At 36.7% G+C, this 15,147-nt stretch overlaps 2 protein-coding genes across 4 annotated transcripts in view; both read left to right on the top strand.

Annotated features, from left to right (window-relative positions):
* Positions 1-8,768, top strand: part of LOC101739346 (cyclin G) — a 33,532-nt gene extending 24,764 nt beyond the window's left edge. For all 3 annotated transcript variants that reach the window (XM_004922175.5, XM_012692226.4, XM_062670972.1), the window contains 7 exons: positions 514-641; positions 1,207-1,379; positions 1,915-2,017; positions 2,716-2,813; positions 3,290-3,415; positions 4,165-4,253; positions 4,773-8,768. In XM_004922175.5, the coding sequence (XP_004922232.1) occupies positions 514-641; positions 1,207-1,379; positions 1,915-2,017; positions 2,716-2,813; positions 3,290-3,415; positions 4,165-4,253; positions 4,773-4,854 (799 nt within the window). In that variant the 3' untranslated portion in view covers positions 4,855-8,768. The remainder of the gene's footprint in view (positions 1-513; positions 642-1,206; positions 1,380-1,914; positions 2,018-2,715; positions 2,814-3,289; positions 3,416-4,164; positions 4,254-4,772) is intronic.
* Positions 8,769-8,882: 114 nt separating this feature from the next.
* On the top strand, positions 8,883-13,447 carry LOC134199644 (uncharacterized). Its single transcript, XM_062670974.1, has 3 exons — positions 8,883-10,042; positions 11,935-12,228; positions 13,265-13,447. The coding sequence occupies exons 1-3, from the start codon at positions 10,003-10,005 to the stop codon at positions 13,426-13,428; spliced, it is 498 nt and encodes a 165-aa protein (XP_062526958.1). The 5' UTR covers positions 8,883-10,002; the 3' UTR covers positions 13,429-13,447.
* Positions 13,448-15,147: the final 1,700 nt, after the last annotated feature.

Here is a 15,147-nt window from a genome sequence, read left to right on the forward strand (position 1 = left end):
CTACCCCCAAATGAGTGCAGTAGAATGACCTCGAGCAGCGAGAGATGGAGGGACATTGTGAGACGCATCAAGTCCAAGCTCCAACGCTACACGACGATCACGACCACTCTGTCAAGAGTGAGACGATTGAGAAGAAACAGTGTGATGAACTTTACATACAGGGGGATATTAAAATGGGTATTTATCCCAAGATATTTCTGCCTGTTTTTGACAGACTTTGTAGAATACAGTTGAGATGTTTTGCTGCCGGTGGATCTTGAGCTTGGGCATTAAGCATTAAAAAAAACATAATTTCTAAAATATGTTTATACTTCAAATAATTTACCTAAACCTACCAGTTGATGATGTCACTTGTGGCTAATATCATTATGTATGTCTGTGTGGTTGACACATTTTAGCCCCAAGTGACGTAAAATGAAGTTTGTGGGTTAAATCTTACAAGAGGAGTTCGATGCCAACCCCGCCTCTTCCACCTGTTTCCTATTTTAGTAACAACTTGGATTTCTTCAACAGGTTTCTGACCAAGATGAAGGTGAGGCCGTGTCATGTGCCGTGCATTACTGTCTCCTGCATGAACATATCCATAGACGAGTATGCGGCTAGGACCAACATAAAAAGGACAGTGTCAATAGAGGAGCTGGGTGAGTTTTTGGTTTTTATCTTCTTTTTTTTTCTTTGTTTACTGACTCTGGTGCTACTGGACCAAGAGCTGAGCTGCTTTGAATAGACAGGATAGTGATTATGTAAACTTGTGAGTGCTCGTAATACGCTCTTGCTCTAATATTTATGTTAGTTAATAGGTTCTGTGATTTTTTTTTACTGCACTGTTGGCTGGACGAGCTCACAGCCCACCTGGTGTTAAGTGGTTACTGGAGCCCATCTAAAACGTAAATGCGCCACCCACCTTGAGATATAAGTTCTAAGGTCTCAAGTATAGTTACAATGGCTGCCTTGCCCTTCAAACCGAAACACATTACTGCTTCACGGCAGAAATAGGCGGGGTGGTGGTAACTACCCACGCGGACTCACAAGAGGTCCTACCACCAGCAATTACGCAATTTTTTTATTTTTTTTATTTTTAATTTTCATTACACAATCTTTTTTTTTCACTGTGAAAGTCAATAATGAACATTTGTTAAGTATGTTTTATTAGAAAAAAATTATGATGTTTCATGGTTTTATAATTTTTTCAAATATTGATTACAGTGTCTATCTCACAATCGGCCTGCACCGCTGGCGACGTGTCCAGGATGTCTCGAGTCATTCAGGACAAGCTGGGATTGGCACGAGGAACTGTCAGCGTGACGGCTCTGCACTGGCTCAGACTGTATCGGAAGCTGTTGCTGATGCATGCTGACGCCGGAGACGTACTGGCGCAGGTGGGTCTATTCAGCATCTTTGAATAGCTGTTATAATATATATAAGTTGATTGTTAGATATAAAAATGATACTTTGTTTTATTTGTAACCAATTGATCTGTAATACTCCATCTGTTTGTCAGTTTGATTAGACAGCGCGTATAGTTTCAACGAATGACTTGTTTTTATATTTTTTACATTTTTTTCGATCTGATAGATTTATAGATAGATAAGATAGCCAATATCATAATTTAAATGAAATTTCGCGACCAAGACTACAATTAAAACACTGTTTTAAACATTGTAATAGGTCTAAGAACAACATACGGATTTGTTTATTGGGATTCAACCAAAAACTTTTTTTTTTTTTTTATTCGACGATTTTATGGCCTGGCAATGAGACCTTTAAGCCAACCAAAATGTAAATAAATAATGATTAATGTTAGAAATAATAAAGAACCGGAAGAGTCGTTACTTTATTAACTCTATGCGAACGCCAAATAGTTTAAGTGTAAAAAAATATTTAGAAGGGTTCATTTTGACATTTTGCCCCCAGGAAAGCGAGCTGGTGAATCTACTGGAGATAGCCGTGTGCGACGCCACCTGCGCCAACGCTCGGACCAGCGAACTGGCACTCGTCTTACTCTTCCATAAACTAGGTAATGCCATCGACATAATATAAACGGTAGGCAGCGGCTTGGTTATGCCCCTGGCATTGCTGAAGTCCATGGGCGACGGTAACCACTCAACATCAGGTGGGCCGTACGCTTTTGTCTGCCTACGAGGGTAATAGAAACTAAAAATATTAAGGACTCTGAAAATTTCTATGCTCTCACCAAAACCCTACTTCCACACTGTCCTGACAGTAAAGAGTGCTACGTATGTAGTGTATATATCGAGAGGTGAAAGACTGGTGGTTTACAGGAGAACCGTTTAAAGGTTGAAATTTGGCAAAAATTAATTATTTTAAAACTAAAACTAAATTTAAAAGTAAATTTAAAAACTATTTTATCTATTTCAATGGCCTAAACTTAATTGAAGTTCAATTAAAAACATCGAACTGTTGACACTGATAACGAATAAAATGGACCATCTTGTTTTTAAATAAATAATTTGACAAGCCCTGGTGGTGTCTATAAGTTTTGCATTTTTTATATTTTTCCTAATCATATAATGTAATTTTCATGGTAGACTAGATGGAGTTAATATAGCTAATATTGAATGGTGTGCACATAGTTTGGCATAGTTTGTAAATACACTCGGAGCATGTACTTTGTAAACATACTCAGAGTACAGTTGAATAATCGTTAATACTTTAAACATATATATTTTAATATTGATTTCTTTGTATTTCCAGAAAAACAACTCGTCGAATGGTCTGAAAAAGGAATGACTGTCCCGGAAAAGGTTTTCTACATGTACGACTTTGCCAGGCAACTGCAAATTCATTGTCATGTGAGTATGTTAATTATTATTACAGTAAGATGTTCACCCTTTTTATATGTCATTGACACTTAGTAATTTTTGCAATGGTACTATCAAGTCCAACGCTGATGTCAGGTCCTATAACAGGGTTATTACCAGGGCGCAGTCTCAGCGACTTGCCGGAATTGACGATCCACTGAGAAGCTGTCCGTTTTTTTATCATTGAAGGATTACTGGTGGCCCGGAGGCCTTTCCAATTTCATCAGGACAGGTGGGCGAGAAAAGTGCTCCCTCCATTGTGGTCCGTATGCTCGTCTGCCTACAAGTTCTATGTAAAACAAAGTGGAATAGGGATGGGCTTAATAAAGCACAACTCTAATGTTGTGAGCACTCCGGAACTCTTATTGACGTAATATTTTACATAACAAACTTCCATGACGTAAGCTTCCAGCAGGTATCGTGTCTATCAATTTCGGCTTCTCATGAACTGTCTCCTCTGTGAACAGATGTCGGACGCTTCCCTGAGCGGCGTCGGCGGCGCCGTGCGCGGCGTGGTGCAGCGCTACGAGTCGCGCAGCGCGCAGCCGCTCCGGCAGCGACTCGTCTGGAGACTCTCCGAGAGAACCCTCAAGGTACACACTGCCTTCGCTCCACACATGAGAAACTAGACACATATACATGCACGTACGCTTATAACCAACCTCAAACACAACAATCTCACACACACACACACACACACACACACAATCTCTCTCTCTCTCTCACACACACACACACACACACACACACACACACATTTTTTCTTTACCTACCTATGCTGATAGTCTTGAGAGACTATTTCAGCTTCTCCTTGACGTGTAGGTGAGCTCATGTGGCTCAAACCGAAGTGCTGCTACCACTGACCCTAGCAAGAGCAGTGTTTCGCAGAATCTACCACCGGATCGGAAACGCGACCCACTGAGAAGATCCTGCGAGAAACTCAGTGGGCTGTGTTTGTGGGTTCATTTACTGGTCGAGCCCTTCGTCGCAAGCGACGGGTTCGGCGACGACGGTGACCGGTGCTTGAGGTACCTAAAAGCACCGTTAATGGATCGGGAGAATCCGTAATGACATGAATACGCACATTGTTTTGTATGAGAAATTAATGAGATATATGAGAAATTTTAAGCTTTAATTTTTCCTTGATAGGTACATTTTAAATATTTGATTACTGATTAATTACTAGGTACTATGTACTATATACTTGTAGTTATCTTATATGCTTAAATGAAGACTCCAAATAATGAATAATTCCTTATCAATTTAATTGAATAGTTTTAATAGTCTACTCTAAACAATTTTGTGCACTGAAGTCACATTCAATTTCTGATTGGACCCGCAGGTGCTCCGCCCTACCGATCGCCTCACATCCCTGCTGCCCACCATTGAGGAACAGCACTTCGCGGTCGAGGCGACGCCCACAAGAACCAGGTAACACGATAATACCCAAGCAGTATTTTTAGTTTTTATTTTTATTTACTACAACATGAATACATATACAGTAATCCCCATTATATACAACACGGTTTACACACATTACGCGGTTTCAGTCGCTGGTATAACACGGCTATTCCCCCATATAACGCGGAAATTTCAAGCGTTATATGTTTATTTGTACTGTGAAATTTATAATAATTTGTATAATTCATATTGTGTTGTTATAAAATTAAATTTATGTTTATAGTTTTTGAATTGTAAAAACGTTGGTCATATTGTATTATTATATTTGTACATAACGTGTTATATGGGGTCATAGAAGCGCGTTATCTGGGAATAATCCTACAACCCCTTTTTCTATAACATGGAACCTATATTCTGTGTTACAGGGGGGATTGCTGTATGTCTGCTCTATTTGAAATGTAACATATGTAATGTACCTCTACCCTATTATGTAACAGCTGTGTGTGTGTGTGTAGAACATTAAAAGTAATCTGTTTTCTATCATTACAGATCTGGAAGCGAAAGTAGTGTAAGCGAAGAGACATCGGATTGGCCCAGAAGTCCGTTGCTGCCGGTTTATTGTGACAATTGAACGATAACGACAGCTTTGAATATGGTGGACTGGTGAGTTCATCTCGAGCCCGCAAGTCCAAGGCAATCGCAGCAGTAACATCAGACGTCCCAGATACCATCGATAAACGAGAGAAACTGAAGCATTGGTGTACTGAAAAATTGTTGTATTTCAGTTGATTTTCAATGACAGTATTTTAGTGTTGCCAGTGTAGTGATAGTGGTGTAGCGTACATACGAACGGCTAGTTTTGTCGGTCTGGATCGAGTGGATTTACAATACACAAGCAACATTAATGATCGATTAATAGTATATGGCTTTAGTGCCTTAATCTGTGACAGTCTATGGAACTGTGTCCGAAGTCTACAAATGTAGTCTATACAGTGCTGGGTGTGATTGAACTATTCCCTTAAAACATGCAAGCGTACTTAATGTTTTTCTACAATAGTGGCAGAGTTACAGAAGCCAAACTTAAATGGGTCAATTGTATGAACGCCAAGTATGTAAGGTACTTTTATATCAGAGTAATATTAGTTTCACTGTAAAAAAAATTTGAGCTTTTTATCCTTGTCCCAAATTATTACTGTCTGGCATAATGTATGGCAATATTAGATGCGCGGATTTTGTTATCTCTGAATATAAAAATCAAGGCTGAATAAATATTTAACTCTGCAACTGAAGAAGATTTTAAGGTACTGAAGTAATTATGTCGATTTACTGGTTATTAAAGGCGCCGGAATATCTAGTAGACTCTGGGAAAGACGAATCCGAACAATACTGAGAATGAATCGTATTTCTAAGAGATCTATGAGACTAAAACATACATTAACAAACAATAGAAGGCCATGCAGGCGCCTTAGTAACAGAAATCGACATAATTACTTCAGTGCGCCGCGTAGGGCACCGGTGACCTACACGACAGTCAAAGGGCCAATGCAATTTTTCTCATGCATAATATGCGAAGTTTTTTTGACTTCGAAATAATGAATTTTGTACACACGGAATGTCATTGATATAGGCATATATTAAAGGCATTAATAAAAGCGATTAATTATGAAATCAAATAAAAAATGGTTCCCATGACTAAATAAAAAAAAAATACTAATTTAAAAAAAAAAATTACCGCTTAAATCGTAAATGGCTTCGACCCGAAATCTGGAACGTGTTTGAGATTTGAAATTAGAAAATGAAATCAAAATTTATTTACTTTTTTTTTTGTTGCAAAGTTTTAATCGAATTTCATTCGGGTGTAAATGAGATTCGCGCATCTATAAATAATTTCTCTTTTAAATTTGACCAGCAAATCCGGACCTCCCAAAAACAATGAAAGGTCAAGGGAATATTTCAAACATGAAGGGTCATAACAATATAACCGCGTCCGAACATTTAAAATGATAAATTTTATAATTCTAAATTTGAGATTACGTTTTCAAACGTAAACGTAATACTTATTCGTACAATTCGAAATTCAATTTCTTTCCAAAATTTCTCCCTTTTTTGTAAATTAAAAATGGAACGAAACATTTTAATTATTACGATCACATTCGAATAAATTGGAACTTTATTTTAGAATATTAGAAAAAAACTGGTGCAATTCTAAATTGTTTTCTTTTTTGCTTTCAAAAAGTTTTTAGACTTTATTTAAGTTTCTCGGCAGCGTATTCCCGTCGTCATACAGCCCAGTTATGTCAAGTAGCTTTATTTATTTATAACTTTTTCTTTTTTCAAATAGGCGTTTTTCGACCAGCAAGACTTTTAAAGACCGAATCTCGTTAGAGGTTTTGATAGTGAAAAGCGCCTAATGTTTAATATTTAATTAAAAATGGGCGGGAAAACGTTTCTTGGAAGCATTTAATTTCTCTTCTGTGATGAATTTTAATTAAAATAGTAGTACGAAGATTCCAGGTTTTTTTAAATACTGCTTAGATTTAATGTGTGTGTGTGCGTAAAAAAAATTGGTTCTAAAAGCTGTTGCAAATGTTTATGTAATGAAATTTTCAAGATTTTAATGAATGAATTTTAGTGTAGGTAGTATAACATGGCGTTTCTGTATTAATTTTTAAGGAATCAATTGTTTTTTTTTAGTTTCTTTATTTTGCTGTCATTAATTTTTAAAAGCGCGAACGTCAAATGAAAAGGGAATACCACCGAAATTATTTTTGAAAATATTTTTTTAGTTTTTTTAAGTATATTTCGGTTTGTTCTTAGTATTATTTTTAATGTTTTGGTGCCACGTGCGTGTTGGGTTCGTTCGCCTTTTTGGAATCTGTGACGGAAAACTCGGAGTATGGCAGAACTGAAAAAGCATCTTATGACTAACTCTAGGTGGGAGTTTAAAAAAAAAAAACAAAAAACTTACACAAATGTTAAAAAAAATCTTGTCATTAATTTTGTTTAATTATTAATATAAATAAAAAAGATAGTTTAATTAATCTAATTTCATTAATGCATAGTTAGCTTTAAATTTATATAATAAACGACAAAAAAAAATTAAATATTTCTGGAAAAAATGAAAAAAAAAATGATCTCAGAATATAATACTTTCAAAGGAAAAGCAAAAAAAAACAAAATTAATTTTTAAACCAAAATAAGTATCCAATTGCATTTTGCAGTTGTATTTAAATGTAAATTAAGTATACGTTTTTCTTCATAAATTCTGAAAAATCATTAAAAAATCCTCATTAACTCCTTCACTCATTAAATTCATTTTCTCTTGGAGTGTATGGTATTTGTTGCCACAATCTGCATTTCAATATGAGCATGTTTTCTAAACTATAAAACTACATATATTTCAAATCTGTGATATCATCTTGAACTATATATATATAAATATGCATCTTAAAATATGTATGTATAAGGTGGATATTTTGGTTGACCATGTTTTTTGCACCATCTTAATGTAGTTGAATAGCTTTTTTGAACTTTTCGTAATGTGCTTATGGGCCTCGCTGAAGAAGGCTTTAATGGTGTTTGGATCTCTTGTGAGTACACATGGGTAGGTACCACCACCCTACCTATTTCTGCCGTGAAGCAGTAATGCGTTTCGGTTTGAAGGGTGGGGCAGCCGTTGTAACTATACTGAACCTTAGAACTTATATCTCATGGTGGGTGCACTGTGAGCTCGTCCACCCAACTAAGCAAAAAAAAGGCTATTTACTGCATCTTGATTATTCTAAAATTTTTGCTGGTTCATCTGAAATATTCACCCCGTATATCACTACATTAAACTTTCTAAGTAAATTACATTGTTACGATTTACATCGGCCCATACACCTCAGGCCCTGCATACAAACGGAGCCAGACTCGCAATGTGACAGCTGTCAGATTGACACGTGACAGTGATTGATTAATGTCACGGGTTGTTGGACCTCTTAAACGTTGAGTTGACGCTCTTAAACGAAGCTAATCTGTGCAGAGAGGCATTTAGATGTTTTTAATTTTGTAAAATCCCTGTCCGAATTTGAAGTTGAATATAATAAAGTGACTATTGCAGTGTATCGAGAGGTGAAAGGTTATTTTGTTTAGGCGACATTTATCTTTGTAATTAACAGTGCGTTTTATCCCGTATTAGCATATGTTTAATTGAACTTCAGTTAATTTTAGTCCATTCAAATAGCTGAAGAAGATTTTTTTTCGTTAAGATATTTTTTCCAAATTTTAAACTTTAAATGACTCTCCTGTAGAATTTCTAAAATGTCGCTTAAACAAAACAGCCTTTTATGATCGAGTGCTGTGAAAGTTGCAAATTTGGGCCCTAGTAGAAATGTCCCTACAGAATTCAAACAGAGATACACATGAGTTCAGAAAAAGTAATTGTTTTTATTTCTTTTATTGGAATTGTAACATGCTGTACATATGCCGTGTGTCTTGTGAGAAAAAAAAGTCAAATAAAAAAAAACTCGAATCGAAGAAAATAAATAATTTTGAATATCTAAACGTGTTGTTTTTTTAATGCTTTTGTTTCGCTAGAGGAGATGGCGGCTCGGTGTTGCCAGGGTTTAGCCACTACTGAAACTTAACCCTTTTAGTGCTGAGCTTATTTTGCATAAAATGGTAAAGGATTTTTGGAACAAAGTACCATAACAAAAAACTAAAAAAATATAAAAATTAATACTACAATCACAGCGAAATAATTTGAAATGGTTATTTATAAATGTTATTAACTTATCAATAACGTTACACGTGCGCGAGCTAAGAGGTACGGGTCTATATGTAATACCTATAATGAAACTGCGGAATAGTCTGCGTTACTAGAGAGTCGATTTATCGACGGTTTGCGCTCAAAGGCTTAAGTTTGAGTCTTGAGCTATTTATTTAACTCCAATAATAGAAATTTCGCTTTCGAAGCTAAGGGTTAAGGCTGCTCTTATCTATGGGCAGCGGTGTTTGGCGTTTACCATGCAATGGGTGCATTCTTAGAGCGCGTTAGGGTAACGCTTGAATACGGGCGCTATATGAGCCAGAGACGCTTTTGATTGAACGGAGACTGCTGTCATGTCGGTTTTATAGTTCATGACGATCGACGACGACGACGATTATCGGCGGAGGGGTTACAAATTAATGCACATACATACATGATGGTCTTGAGAGACCAATTCAGCGTAACCTTAACTAGTAGGTGAGCTCACGGGGCTCAAACCTGACAACGTTGCTAACGCGAACCCTAGCAAGAGCAGTGTTTCGCAGAATCTACCACCGGATCTGAAACTCGACCAACTGAGAAGATCCGGCGAGAAACTCAGTGGGCTGTGGGTTAGTTTGCTCTCCGAGCCCTTCGTCGCAAGTGACCGGTTCGACGAGAACGATGACCGGTGCTTGGGATTGATTACAAGGAGCGAACTAACCCATAGAAACAACCCACTGATTTTCTCGCCCCATCTTAGCGGGTCGCGTTTCCGATCCGGTGGTAGATTCAGTGAAGCAGTGCTCTTGCTAGAGCTAGTGTTAGCAATTCTCTCAGGTCCGCCCGTTGGGGCGTAATAGCATATTATGCTACCAAGGATTAGATAGGGGTAAAAATATTGTGATAAACATTGAAAACCCGTTAACGTTATACGACCTAATAATTATAAGAGGCCCGTTTAATTAAGGTGACGACCAATCAAATTTTATTGTTGTATCGCTATCGTACCGCGATAGCATTGTTCTTAAGACGAAAACAACATTGATAATGTTTTTGTCGAAAATATTGTGTTTGTTTTCGTTTACTGGTAACGTTTTTTTTTTTATATTAAAGAAGATAAAAGGCGGCGCCTGTGTGCGAAACCCATGATGCGCCACCTATTTTTACGAATCTTCATGTTTTAATGTATTTTTTTTTATTATTTGTTAATTTTGACGTATTGTTTTGACGTAACAACTTATAGCTCAAGGTGGGTGGCGCATTTACGTTGTAGATGTCTATGGGCTCCAGTAACCACTTAACATCAGGTGGGCTGTGAGCTCGTCCACCCATCTAAGCAATAAAAAAATAGGAGACTTGTACTATAAATGCATTATGTTTTGTTATTTACAAGGTATATGTTGCGCTCATTGTACATGCTTGCATAACGATACTCCACTACAAAGAGTTTGTTGTTATGTAAGTGTAACTTAATTTCGGTGGCGCTACCCTTATTGTCTTGGCGCCTGTGTGCACCGCACACTTTGCACACAAGGGCGGCTCGGCCCTGATTGTACCTACAGCCTAATCTGTGTTACGGCGTGGATACATGTCTACGGTACGGCGCCGGCCACCGTGATGACTACGGCGCGGCGTCGTGCCGCGGCACGGTGCCGTGTACGGTGCACCGCACCGGCACACCATTGTTTCCAATACAGCTTCTGTCTTAACATGGATCGCGAAAAACGTATTATTCTGCTCCTGTTGCTAATACGCCAGTGATTAGATTAAAAAGCCCTCTTTTAAGCATTTGTCATAGCACTCTCAATTATGAACAAAAGCTCTTAGTCTGCTGGTTTTCATTTGTTTTTTTCTAATGAAAATATGAATTATGTAATAAGTATGAAATATGTATAATGTCAGGATCGTAAGTCTTAAAAATACTTAAATGGAGTGTGAGAACGAGGACGTGGTGAGGGAAGGGTGCAGTAGATGATGTATGATAAGCCGGAATGGAAAATGATAAGGACGAGAAAGAATACAGTAGTATGTTCAATATTTAAATCACACAATGAAAAGTGTGGGTACTCTAATACTATAGTAGATATTAAAGATGATTCGTAAACTTTATAAGGATCGAATAAGAATAATAGTGACAGTAATGATCATTCAAAATAATAATTTGAACTTTTTAATAATAAATACACTCAATTTATTATCTAACTTACACGTATGGAGGGTAGAAGTAAGGAGCATCATCTTTTATAGGGGACAAGTTGAAAAAGTGACTACCTGTAAACAGTGAATTGTTGTGGGAAGATTCAGTGAAATGGCGCTAGTGTAGGAAGTGAAATATTATGAATATAGCAGTTTTAAACAGAGTGAAGTGTGGTGACTTGAAAATTCATAATACATTTTTCGTAACTTGTGTAGTTAAAAAATATGTAACTAGTATTTAAAAATCACCTATTTATTCTTTTTACTATTTACGTAAGAAGCTTTTCTTTCCTTCTCAATTTAGTATCCTACTCTAATAGGTTATGGCGCTGTGGCGGTAGCCATCAATAACGCAAGATATTTGACAGATGCCTGAATCTCGCTTACGACATTTTCAAGATAAGCTTACGTATATACAAGTTCCGAACAACAACATTTGGACCGTCGGTCTACCGAGAAAATATCTGCAGCTCGGTGAAAGATCTTTCCTTTCGTCGATTAAGCCTCCCATACTGATCTTCCCTTTCGTCGTTTAGTCCCACAGCGCTGTTTTTAAAATCCCTCCACTTGCTACTGTGGCGTTACCTTACTTACTCCTTTGCAGCGGAAATTTTTTAATACATTATAATGTTTCTCCTTACTTTTACCCTCCATAAAAAGGAATATTGCACGCCAGTAGTGCTATTTCTTCAAACCATCATTGCGAAAAACCGCGCTAAATCTTTATGTAACATAGTTTTTAGGTATCTCATCAAATCTTTACAAGTGTATAAACATTCGCAGCTACAATCTCGAACGCATACATATTACTGCAAGTGAGGAAGAATAACGGAAACAAATCGACAATAGACGCTTTGATTCACAAAGTCGTGCCAAATGACAAAGTAAATGAGGTGGCTGATAGTCTGACGAACAGACACTTTGACAACAAAGCGCTTGGGATCGATAAAGGCGATCAAAATGCTGATGAAAAGATCGTTGTGATGTTGGAAGACCAGAAAAACATCAGAAGAAAACCGAAAAAGTCACCAAAAGAAGAACCTTTATTTAGGAGCAGCGTCCCAAAATTTGAGTGGAGTATGTGGTTGTTTTAATATGAATTGAAGCCATCAGCGCAAAAGTGGCCTAACCCAAATTTTTTTTATATTCAAGCTTATATATACCCATATTGGTATTTATTTAAAATATAATAAATTTTGATGCAAAACCGACCTATCCATAGTTTCACCCATAGATAACAGATAGCTTTGGAAACATTATTTTTGCGCGTATTGTTTTTTTGCCTGCTCAAATTCAAATTCATGAAAATTCAAACCTGATTGCCTCAATACTAACTATGGTAAGCTTAGGCCATTTTTGCGCTGACAGCCTCAATTCTGATCTGTGGAAGCTTACAGATAGAGAGAGATCGGGAAATTAAACTTTATTGCATACCAAAACACAAGTAACATTAAAAAAAGCAGTAAACAAGCAGATATATTTGTACAATAAGCAGTATTATCGCTAAAAGCGATCTCTTCCAGACAAACCTTCTATTTATAGATATTCTGAAAAAGATAAAGATGAAAGAATGGGATTCTAAAAATATTCTTTTGGAGTGTCTATATCGAGGGGTGAAAGGTTATTTAGTTTAAGCGACATTTTTTAAAATTTACAGGAGAACCGATTAAATTTGAAAAAAGTATTTAAAAAAAAACATTTTCACATATTTGAATGGTGTACCTAAACATAATTGCAGTTCGATTATATTATAATATAATTTTAGGTCTTTATCTAGCAGAGTCTGTCTCGTAGGAATCAATAAGTCACAAAAAATGGATTATCCCTTAATGAATGATTGAATGAACGATTTATTTTATTTCAGACAACAACAAGAAGTCCATATATGTACAGAGTATCATTGAAACATACTTAACATTACCAAAACCAATAAAAAAAGATACACTTATTAAAAATAATTATCAGTTGAATACATTTAAAATATTCTATTCAACTGATACCTACTTAACTTCGAACCAACCATTGTTATTATTATTATTTAGTCCGCAAGTTAACCATGGTGATGTTAGTATCATTTATGATTAATTTTATAACGAGAATTATACAATTTCAGAACCCAAACTAGTGCATTTCCGCAGTAAGCCCGCCCTCATGCTGGAGGTAGATTCGAATGTGGTTGTGGACGCGTTAAGTGACATATTATCGTCGAGACATTTCCAGAAGAACTTGGACGTTCTGACCAAGAAAATGGTAATGAAATTTCGTTCCATTAAATAAAAAAGGTGACACGTGAAAAGACATGTTTTTCTTTCTCCCAAAAAATTAATTGGTTTGTTTATCGTGCTTATTGTAATTTTAAAACTATAAAGCGTAGATGTAAGGAGCGCTCCGTGTAGGAAGAACTGTGCGTCGATAAGCGACCAATCTGGTCGACGCCGTGATAGCTAGTGGTATGATTTCAAAGATGGCGGCAAAACTTATTATATTTATGGAGAGTAGAAGTCAGGAGCACCATCTCAGTGTATTAAACTGTGTCTGCTGAAACGGTGCCAATTAAGGTGGCGCCACTGTAGCAAGTGGAAGGATTTTAAAAACAACGCCATGAACTATTAGATTGGGATACTAAATTATGAAGAAAAGAAACACTTTCTACGTGAATAGTATATAGTAGTAAAAGTAAATAGGTGAGATTTTAAATACTACAATTTTTAACTACTGAAGTCACGACAAATAGGTATTAAATTTTTCCACCCGGTACACTTCACTCCATTTAAAACTGAACACTAAATGCGGTTGAGATTTCGACTCATGTCTCAAGGTGGGTTGCGGTAAACTCTTTCTGATGTCTATGGACACCGGCAGCCACTGATCTACGCAATAAATAAAGGCGTTTTGCTTCAGCCCTTACAAGTCTATAGTCCGTTACATTATAATGCTTTGTGTGTTAGCTACCCATCATTGGGGTCTGCTGCGAGTCTGGTTGCTGTGAATCCTGAAACCCTTACCTAGGTTAGGTCCTGAGGGAGATCGGGCTGCAGCCAAGAGTACTGGGGATTCGTTCAGTGGGCGTCCCTTTAACCCGTTTCATTTCTATGTGCTTAGCTCGAGTTTCCTAACTTTCTCGATAGCGTAAAAGTTAACTCTAATTTGTATGGAGTTGGAATGTTTGCCTACTTTTGCCGCTGTTCCAACTGCATACAAATTTACCCTATCGATAACGTTAAAAAGCTCGCACTAAGCACAGTTAATGCATTTCTGTATTTAATACCCGTTGTTTTAAGCTGGTAATATTCATGAGCGATAAGGGATAAATAATAAGAATCATTTTTTGCTGATCGCATGAACCAAGGATTTTAGTAGTCTTCTATTACGGTCCGGTCTGAGAATCAATTGTGTTTTACTGCTTCACGGCAGAAATAGGCAGGGCGGTGGTACCTACCCGCGCGGACTCAAAAGACGTCCCACCACCAGTAATTACGCAAATTATAATTTTGCCGGTTTGATTTTTATTACGATGTTATTCCTTCCTGCATGGTCGAAGGGAATCGTGAACATTTGTTAAGTACCTACGTATTTCATTAGAGAAATTTGGGGATTAATAAATACTAGAGGTCCCGCAGTAGTCGAAATTCGACTTTAATTAATTGGAATTGTAAGTTTGTACACTATTATGATTGTATTTTATACTTCTATAGTCACAAATTTCGCCAAGACTACACTATAAAAAATATTAATAAAGACAAACAATATTTAATCTATTCTCAATTTGACAACAGACGTCAAGAACAAAAGCTTGACAATAAATTAAATAGTATGCATGCGTGTGTGCGTCAAATACCTGGTATGCAGTGTGTGTAATGTTTTCTTTATTGATTTAATGTATCTTTTATGCTTTATTTTAAAAAAATATTAGCATTGTGCACTTCTTCTCTATATTCGCTATAAGTGCGCGAAATTTCATACTCCTCCGTCCACGCAATTTTCGTAAAAAGGGGT

The sequence above is a fragment of the Bombyx mori genome, chromosome 11 (genome assembly GCF_030269925.1).
Source record: "Bombyx mori chromosome 11, ASM3026992v2".
NCBI classification, from domain to species: domain Eukaryota; kingdom Metazoa; phylum Arthropoda; class Insecta; order Lepidoptera; family Bombycidae; genus Bombyx; species Bombyx mori.